Genomic DNA, 10556 nt, shown 5'->3' on the forward strand with positions numbered 1-10556 from the left:
TTCTGTCACGAGCTGAACCAATGACATCGTCGTCGTCTCTTTATACTGAACTGGACACTTCCTGTCTGCTCAGGCCACGCCCACAAACGCCTCGCAGCCGTTCCCTGATTGGTTTTTAACAGAGCCAACAGTTTCATTTGGATTGAAAACATTTCTCCAAACATAAATACAGTGCTACACTGCAAAAACGCAAAATCTTACCAAGAATATGTGTCTTATTTCTAGTCAAAATGTCATTTCTAGTCAAAACAACAATTTCTCTACTTATTTAAATTGAAAATTAGTTGAAAACTGTCTAAAAACAAGTTAATTTTTAGGTGATGAGTCTTACTTTATGTGGAAAGAGATTAGTTTTGACTAAAATTGAGACATTTTGACAAGAAATAAGACAAATATTCTTGGAAAGATTTGAAGATTTTTGCAGTTTACCAGGTCTGAAGTTCATCACGGCGCCGGTTCCAGTAAAGAAAGTGAATGTGACTTATGCATTGTGTTTTGGATGAAGTCATAAAATCAGCTCCAGTTTCTGATCTTTCCTAGTTGAGTTCAGTGAGATAATCTTCACATATGAACTCCTTTTCTACCGTATCTGAAGCTTAATGCGACGGCCAGAAGTAACAGTAGCCTACAGAAGGACCGTGTTGGGTAACTCGTAACTTAATTTACAGGCCGCTAATTACGTCATAATGTCTAGAAATAACAGTCAATTTCATAGTAATGTCAAGAAAAATACAGCCCAGAAATAAAATTGGTGGAGAAATTCTGGCCTTTTCCAAAAATTCAAAGTATGAAAAGCATGTGTAATATTTTTCCTTCATGAAAAACATGACATTACCTAAATTGGTATTATAGACAAAAGCGACTTTGGTACCACTTTATTTAACGCCTATCTCTATAGTGCAGTATAACCATACTTGTAATGAGGTATAATGCAGTTATAGCACTGTATAACTATAGTTATAAACACTCATAAATGATCATAATGCTTTATAACAATAAACATAACACACTATAAAGCATTTTATCATGACTTATATGGTCAGGTATTATAATAGGTTATTGTTAGTAACTCGCTGACAATGCCCACATCGATAATGCATTATAAATATAGTTATAATTTGTTATAATAAATGTGTATAACTATCATTATAAACACTCATAAATTATAACAATAAGCATAACACATTTATAGAGCATTTTATAATGGCTTATAAGGTCAAGTATTATAATAGAGTTATAATGCTCTTTAATGTGTTATGCTTATTGTTATAAAACCTTGATTTACGAGTTAATAACTATAGTTATACAGTTCTATAACTGCATTATAACTCATAAATATGGTTATAATGCGTTATAGAGATAGGCGTCAAGTAAAGTGTTACCGTGACGGTAACTTTTTTTTATTCAGGGTGTGTATAGCCTATCAGAACAGTTTTATTTTGAAAATCCAGACTTCATCCTAGAAATATGAAACAATATTAATCTTTGACATTTAAATAGTGATGTAATACTTAATTCAGTATTAATTAATACTCAACAGACACAGTCGCTCTGAGCTGGAACTACTTCCTGTCTTCTCCACCGTATCCATCCGCCTCAGTGCAGAAATACAGCACCTTGCAAAACTATTCATCCTCCCTTGAACTTTTCATTAGTTTTCCTTCCACTTCACATCGATGCTCTACTTTGTGTCGGTCCGTCACAATAAAACACACACACCCTTTCAGAATAAAAGCCCCCCGAGGCCGCCGCCCTTTCACATCAACATGTTTATTGTGACCAAATAAAAAACAGTGAACAGTTAATCAACAAACAGAGCTTCACTTTAACTTCTCTCCTCAAACTGAGATTTGTTCTTGAGCAGGAACGCAGCCAGGTACTCGATGGGGTTGGGGGGCCTGGGGGGGGGGGGACAGAAGATCATCAGGTCAATGTCAACACACACACACACACACACACACACACACACAATAAAGTTTTCAATCAATCAATGAATCACACACACAGGTGTACAGTAAACATAAACATGTGTTGTGACTGAAGCAGCATCGCCGTCTTAGCGAGGTCACTAAAGGGTTAACTCTGGCTTTCTGGAATCAGGAAGCTGGATTCCCATCTTAGTGAGGTGAGTTACCATGGTTACCTCAGTGAGTTTCCACTGCAGGAACTGTTACGGGGCCGATCGGAGGGGATGGGTACCGATACTCGGTGCCATAATGGAACCGGTGCCGACGTAACCGGCGGTAACCAGACTGAGAAGCAACGCAGGTTTCGGTGCAATAAATATGCGATCAACACGGTAATTTAAAACTAAGCTTTATTAGAAAGCGTCTATAGAGAGCCTAAGCGGAAGCAGGAAGTTACGTCGCCATGTGGACCTCAACTCGGAAAAAGTCTCCATGTAAATGAACGGGAGTCAAAGTTTTATTTCGTAATCCGATTGAATTGTGTGATGATAAAACTCTCTGACCTCTACCTGTTTAAAACACCACAATTGTAAAATCAAACTGAAGAATCTGTAATCAGATACAATACATTCTTCTGTTGCCGTTTTACACCAAACTGCTGGTTTCTCTTCATGAAACGTGGTGTTTTAAACAGGTAGAGGACAGAGAGTTTTATCATCACACTATTCAATCGGATCACGAAATAAAACTTTCACTCCCGTTCACTTACATGGAGACTTTTTCAGAGTTGAGGTCCCATGGTAACCGTTACTTCCTGCTTCCGCTTAGGCTCTCTAAATGGGTTATAAAAACTGCTGCTCAGCGACTGTGCGATGAGGGAAACCACCAGAGCCCGGCGGGACGGCGGGTCCTGGTGCAGCGGAGACAGGGCAGCAGAGAGAGACCAGGAAACTCCTGCAGTGGAAACTCACCTCCAGCAGCTGCTAACCTGCTCCAGTCCAGGAGGTTGAGATTGTATCAGGGGCCGTTTACACGAAGACGCTTGCGAGTAAAGACGATAAAATATTTTATCGGAAGTGCCTTTCGTTTATATGGTGACGGCGTTTTTGGGGCTTGAAGACGCAAAAATCTCAAACCACCCCTGAAAGTGGAAAAGTTGAATACGCTCCAGCGCAGCGTCTCCGCCTAAACAGGCCAAGACGCAAAACTGGCTCAGATCTGCTGTTCTGCTCACGTCAAGTCGGCGTGTTGACGTCACGATACAAACAAACATGTCGGATTACATCCACCCTTCAGACCTGCAGGCTACTTTGGCCGCAATAACTACAATTATACAACAGTTAGTTCCGACAGGTCCCAACCGAGCAATTTGATTGGACAAGAGACGTTCCATGAGTGCTGATATACAGTATAACAGCACTGCAACCTTTTACGGTCGTTATCACTCCGCTGTTCAGCAGTGGACAGAAGCTAAGCTATAATGGAGCTAAGTCAGAGCCAGGCTCCCCATACAGGAGCTGCTCCATCTCTCTGCTGCTACTACAGTTAGAAACCTGAACATTAAAACCTGGACCTGACCTGGTCCGTCTAATTGGAGATAAATCTCTACTAAACCCAGCTGGAAAAAAATCGCCGCGGGGCAACTACGTTTTGACGGCGATGTGTTTTGATATTAGCTTTAGCTGTTGTTAGCCACGTAGCTCAGCTACTTAGCTTCAACTGTGTTTATAATGATTACACAGCGGGTAAACAAATGTAATACGGTATCGATAACGTCTCTGTCTGTCTTCACGCTGGTCCTGTTGCTCCGGTGCTGATCAGACACGGGCTCAGAACCAGAACCAGCACTGAAGCAGCTCGGTGGAAAAGCTTGTAGCTAGTAGCAAGCTAGTATGAAATGTTTATGTGTTGCCTGGCAACAGCCTTGTCTCCCTTCCAGTTGCGGAACTATTTCTGTTGGCGGAGCCAAATAAATGATTAAATAAACAAACAAATCATAATCTCTTGTAGTTTATTACTGTTCTAAAATGCGCACGTAGCACTGTTGTATAAAAGCAATATCACACTGGAGGTCGTGCTGTTGTTAGCTGTAGCCATGTTTTCCTTTTCTGATTTCCCGGCACAGTGACGAAAAGAAGGAAGGTTCTACGCATGCGCTTACGCATTGCGGCGTTTGTGACAGCACCACCTAGTGGTCTGGCGTGCATTAGCAATGGATTTGTACACACTTTTGCGTCTCCGTATGCACACAGATTTCCTCCCGAGAACGCTCGTGTAGACGCGAAATAAAAAGTGAAGACGCGACGCCACTTTTGCGTCTTCTGTTCACACCGTCTTCGTGTAAACCTAGCCTCAGAATATAAATATTTAGGCACTCTCATCGACAATAAGCTGAGTTTTGAAGCAAACACAGATGTAGTTATGTAAAAAGGTTCAGCAGCGCCTGTTCTTCTTAAAGGGATAGTAGCATTTTTTTTAAAAGTGGGGTTGTATGATCTACAAATAGCCCCCAAGTACTTTAATTGCAGTAGAAGACTCTCTGCACTCCTCCCGTTAGCAACGCCAGCCCATAATAGCCCTGCCCAGAGATTTACAACATACAGTGTTGTGAACGGACCCAAAGAAACGGCCTATTTTCACGGCCTAAAAGAGGTTTTACCTGAAAAAAAATACACAGTTCCATTGTTCACTATAATATAATTTTTTCCAGCCCTTCAAAGTGCAGGAAAAACACAGTTTTTATTTGGACCTAACCAACTGCTGATCGGCGGGCGCTTACCCTGGGCGGAGGGATACGTGAGTTGGTTAGGTCCAAATAAAAACTGTGTTTTTCCTGCACTTTGAAGGGCTGGAAAAAATTATATTATAGTGAACAATGGAACTGTGTATTTTTTTCAGGTAAAACCTCTTTTAGGTCGTGAAAATAGGCCGTTTCTTTGGGTCTGTTCACAACACTGTATGGTGTAAATCTCTGGGCAGGGCTATTATGGGCTGGCGTTGCTAACGGGAGGAGTACAGAGAGTCTTCTACTGCATTTAAAATACTTAGGGGCTATTTGTAGATCATACAACCCCACTTTTAAAAAAAATGCTACTATCCCTTTAAGAAAATTTCATTCATTCAAAGTCTGCAATAACTAACCAAAGTGGCAAGCAAGGTGATCGGGGGGCAGCAAGTCCAGCTTCAGGACATAGTATATCTCAAGCGAATATGGACCAAAGCTAAACTTATTATTGACTGTCCTGACCACCCACTTTAGAAGGAGTTTGACCTCCTTCCATCTGGACGCCACTTTAGGAGCCTAAGACCAGAACGCGGCGTGCCAGGGTCTCCTTTATCCCTGCTGCCATAGACAGGCTTCATCTCCTGGGCTCGGCTCGGCTATTCTCTCAGGCCTCTGCACTGAAATGCACTTGGGTATTAAGTGTTGTTTATCTTATTTTTCCATTCTTGCAGCACTATGCACTTTAAGGCATTGTGTAGACAGTTTACATTCTTACTTGCGCAGAGCATTATGTATTATTATTATTATTATTATTATTATTATTATCATCATCAACAGTAATTTATTAGTAGTATGTTTTTATTATTCGTACTGTTTTTTAATGTATTACTGCACTATGTCGATGTCTTGGATGCTGTTTTTTTGTCTTGTGTTTGTAATGCTTGCTGCAAATCACATTTCCCTCGGGATATGAATAAAAACTGAACTGAACAGTCGCCCCCCCGTGGCCCCCCCGGCCCCCCCCTCTCCTCACCGGTCCTTGGCCAGCACCGACAGCCCCTGCAGCAGGATGGGCACCACGGTCTGGTCCAGGTAGGCTCTGGTGGGCAGCGCCTGCAGGTCCACCTTCTGCTTCAGCTTCTCCCCGCCCGCCTTCTCGTTCTCCACCGTCCTCTGGAGAAAACACAAGGCATCATGGGAGCTAAAACACAAGGCATCATGGGAGCTAAAACACAAGGCATCATGGGAGTCCAGCTCAGGGTTTATACAGGAATCTTGAAGTTAATTTTAAAACCTTTTTAAGACTTTTTCAAGACCTTCTCAATATTTTTTAACACCTCACCGCCCCTTCAAGCTGTAACCATTTACATCAGTGACACTTTTAACGTACTAACAGTTCTAGTTTGTGATAAAGACTATAGACCACTATGATGCTACAGAATTCAAAATAGGCTGGGATAATAAATCAAAGGCCAAGTTTATCAAAAAACAAAACAAAAAAACATTGCTCCACTCAAAAAACAAAAACAACAATCTTCTTTTCTTTTTTATGTACCGGTTCATCTTTGTTTTTTAATAAAATGAATAAATTCACACACTTTCACAATGTTTTTTAGGACTCAAACTCTTGGACAGCTGATTCAGAAAAAAATACCTTCAAAATGTAAGACTTTATAAAGTCCTGATAATACTTTTTAATACTTTTTAAGGGTCTTCATTTTCCCAAAATTGATTTATCACCTTTTAATACTTTTCAAGACCCCGCGGATACCCTGCAGCTGCACCCAGTCTCTATGTGTGTGTGTGTGTGTGTGTGTGTGTGTGTGTGTGTGTTACCTGGATGTTGTCTGTCAGGCCGTAGTCTGCGTGAGGGTTTTCAGACACCTGAGGAGGATTCAGCATCACTAACACAGCAGATCAATAACTAAACTGATCACATCTATCAGTTATCAAACTAAACAGTGTGTGTGTGTGTGTGAGACTCACAGGAGTGTGTCCCTCCATCGACTGCTCAGCGTCTGTGTGATCTGAAAAACAACAGAGCTGCTTCACTTCAGTGTCCTGCACCTTTACATTTCACTTCTCTCTTCACTAGGACTCGAGGAATTCTGTGATCACAGAATCGCGGAAAATCTGTTTTTAACGTTAAATCTTTTTCATGATTTGACTGAAACGCTGTTCTCGGGTGGAAGAGGAACGTTTGTCTGAGGAAAACTGCAGAGAGAAGCAAATCTGGGTGGTACTGTTTCCATTTGACTGGAAACAGTTTAAAGCTCATCAGCATTAATATTTAATTGGTACATGAGGTCCTCACAGTGCAGTGTTATGGTGCATTATAAAACAGAAGGGTGAAATCCGGCAATCTGATTGGTTGTTAGCCGTGGTATAATGTCCATTATATAGGCCATGTTTCCATCCAAAGTGATTCCAATTACTGGGAAATGCGCAGAGAGTGATCACACAGTGTTTGTTGTGAAGGTCTGGAGGAAAGTCTTGTTTGTTTGTTACCTGAATACATATAAAGTCATTTCTATTTAATATGTGAACATTTTAGTCATTAACATTAAAAACACACTCTTTTGGGTTGGAAAATAAGAGTAAAAGGAGGAAAAAAAATTGAATTCCCAAGAATTAAAACGGAAAATTTGGGTTAAAATAAAACAAATTTTATAGTCCTCTACTCTAAATGTTGTGTTCATGAAGCCTTCAGGTGTCAGAGCTCAGTGTGACGCTACAGGTCTCAGGTCAGTGTGTGTGTGTGTGTGTGTGTGTGTGTGTGTGTGTGTGAGGATCAGATGTGAAGATTTACTTTACAGGTTGATTCAGTATCACTTCTACATGTTGTGTTTCATGTGTTGTGATTATACGTTATTATCTCACAGCGTGGTGAATGTGCAGGTCCCAACACTCTGACCTGAGACCTGCAGCGACTCAGTCTCAACCTGTGGTAAAAAGTTGTAATCAAATCATTTTCATGTTGGTGCTGTTAGTTACAGTGAAGCAGCAGCAAAGGAGTTGTGTGTTTCTTCATAAATAAAACATATTAGCCTAATATTTTCTTCATTAAGTGATGCAGGTCTGTTAAAGTTTGGGTTGTTTACAGAAATAGAACAGTCTCACTGAATCAGAACTGAAAAGGATTTGAGTTGATAAGGTGTCTGTGAATATTATTCATTGATGCAGTCATTTAACGCTCAGTAAGTTTTGATGATAGTAAAACAATCTGCCTTGAGTCCATTTATATCATAATACAGTATGTTTCTTCAGTGATCTGTGCTGGATATAGGTTGAAAATGTGGTTATATCGATTGTGGTCTGTCAAATAGCCTATTGTAAAGCAATATGTCCACCAAATATATGTAGTTTAATATAATTCAGCAATAAATATCAAATGTTTCAATTCGATTTCGAATTGTGTGGCCCTTCGCTCACTTTATCTGAGTCAATGTGGCCCTCTGGAAAAAATAATTGCCCACCCCTGCTGTACACTGACTCACATCAGTAATATGTCCACAACACAACAACAAACCTCGTTTTTAAACCAGGTTTTGACTCTTTGCACTAATATTATATCGTATTTTAATTATATATTGTATTTAAATTAGATAACACTGTATTTAACTGAAGTTTAGGTTGTTCCTTTTGCACTAGTTGTGTATATTTGATTGTTTTACACATTGCAGGATATATTTCATCATCATATATTTAATCTTTGCATTTTATATATTTCTTTTGCAGCGACCTGGCAGAAGAGTTTCCTTCAGGATGAATAAAGTTGTGACTGTTTCTCTGTCTACCGGTTAGTTATCGATCTGTAACTGCATGAGCCCGAGCTCCGATCACCGGGGATCAATTAACGATCAATAACCACAGAACTAAACGTTAAAGCCTCGGATCAACCGGTAGTTTCCTCCGGTCTGAACCGGTCTAAGCCTCAGTCCTGGTTCTGGTTTTAGCTGTGTTTCAGTCTCTCTGTGTGTTTCTCCTTCGCTCTGTAACGTTAAACGGCGGTAACTTAGCTTAGCATCGCATTAACGGGGCTCTGTCCGGTAAAGTGACGTCATTAACGGGCGAACCGGCGCGCGGCTGTCTGGACCGAGTGGAAGAGTTCGTTAAACCGGAGCCCAAAGTCGCGACACAGAAACGGTTTCGCGGTAAAACTGAGAAAAAACGGCACCGATCACCAACAATGAACTCACCGTCCGCCATGTTTGTTGTGGACGTCTTCTACGTAAGAAAACTGACGTAGGCTACGTAGATTCTAGTTTTTGAGGTTACGGCCGCAGCGCAGCGTCACACAGGCTTCCTTCCGGTTTAACTGTGTGCTTCAAAATAAAATCCGAGGGAGGAAAGGTTGTATGGTTTTGTACTACGGTTTTTTTTGTCACTTTATGAAAGTTTACATTCACGAAACAAAAGAAAGAAACGTTCAGAGCGGAAAATAAACCTGACAATTAAATATAAATATAAATAAAACAACATTTGTTTATTTGTTTATTATTAAGATCCCCATTAGCTGCAGCAAAGCCACAGCTATTCTTCCTGGGGTCCAACAGTAGGGGAGAGTGGGGTAATGTGAGACACCCCCTGTATCTAGAAAACGGAACATTTTTGGTCATCTGACCATTATGTTTTCAAGCCCCTTCCATTTCCCCATGGTCATGAAGGAGAGGACCTCATGATGCTGTGGAAAACATGTTTTTTTCACAAAAATGTAATTTTTGCATGTAAAAGTAAATTTTCTTGCTGTCAACTTAATCAACTGTTGTGCCAAAGCAAATTGATTCACGTAAAAAAAACTTCTATGATACATGATGATGAACTACCAACACATACAACCATGTGATGATGTTGGCTGAAAATTAGCCTGAATTGAGGTCGTTTTTTCTAAAATGGGGGTGTTGGGGTAAAGTGAGACAAATGCTGCGGGGTAAAGTGAGACCATGGATGTATTATAATAAATCCATGAGTGAGACACTGTGAGCACCACACAAAGATTTACACTAGAATCTCGTCCCCCAAGCCAGAAATCTTGCGTGATCAAACATGATCTGTAGCCACACTGCTTTGTTATGCTATGTACTCTCAGTCAGCTCGCTTATTTATTGGTTACATTCAATTTTAGTCACATTTCACTTTGTTGGTTCCCCCCACACACGAGGACTTTTGATCAAAATGGTCACGATTGTCGGGTCCTACAATCTGACCCCCAGACTATCTAACTGGTTCTATCTGTCATTTGAATGTTAATTAAAACATTTTGTGTTGTATTTGATTTTGTTCTTGAGTCACTTTGTGTTTAGAAAAAAAAGTGCTTAATTGACCAATCCCCATGATTCTGTTACTAGTCCGACATTAGTTTTGGGATGTGTGGTTGTCAAGCTGTCAGGATTCTAACTGTTACAACATGTGTTGTTATGGTAGTTTCAGAGTGGAAAAAGTAAGTGGATCAGTTTACCCCCTTGATTTCTCTGGTTTGTCTCAGTTTACCCCTGAGCTGGGGTAAAGTGAGACACAAGACCACTTTTTTTTAAATCTATCATATTTTCACTGTCCTTTGTCCTGAATACATTCTGATAATTTCCATTGCTAGGAAACATCCTGAATTAATGGGAAATGTGTAAATTTTACTGATAAATCATTTTAGCTCGGTTGGAGGGGAGCAAATGTAAAAAGTGTCTCACTTTACCCCACTCTCCCCTATCAAATACAGTTGAAAACACAAAACATAAACATTATAAAAATTAAAAACAAAAAAACAAGTGAGCGATATGCTTCACCTAACAAAACAAAAACAGAATAAGTGTTTACATTTCTTAACTGTGCTTCATTCATTCTTCGTTATATTAATTGTTCACATACTAATCCTATTACCCACATTTCTACATATCATATATGTATACATCATTACACATCACACATCA

General features: G+C 40.1%; 1 protein-coding gene across 1 annotated transcript; it reads right to left on the reverse strand.

Moving 5' to 3' along the window:
- Positions 1–1751: 1751 nt before the first annotated feature.
- On the reverse strand, positions 1752–8939 carry dpy30 (dpy-30 histone methyltransferase complex regulatory subunit). Its single transcript, XM_085792728.1, has 5 exons — positions 8832–8939; positions 6619–6659; positions 6469–6516; positions 5666–5805; positions 1752–1898 (listed from the first exon to the last, which is right to left on the reverse strand). The coding sequence occupies exons 1-5, from the start codon at positions 8839–8841 to the stop codon at positions 1826–1828; spliced, it is 312 nt and encodes a 103-aa protein (XP_085648854.1). The 5' UTR covers positions 8842–8939; the 3' UTR covers positions 1752–1825.
- Between the last annotated feature and the right edge of the window lie 1617 nt (positions 8940–10556).

The sequence above is a fragment of the Trachurus japonicus genome, chromosome 1, assembly GCF_045865225.1.
Source record: "Trachurus japonicus isolate A0001 chromosome 1, Traja_1.0".
Lineage (NCBI taxonomy): Eukaryota > Metazoa > Chordata > Actinopteri > Carangiformes > Carangidae > Trachurus > Trachurus japonicus.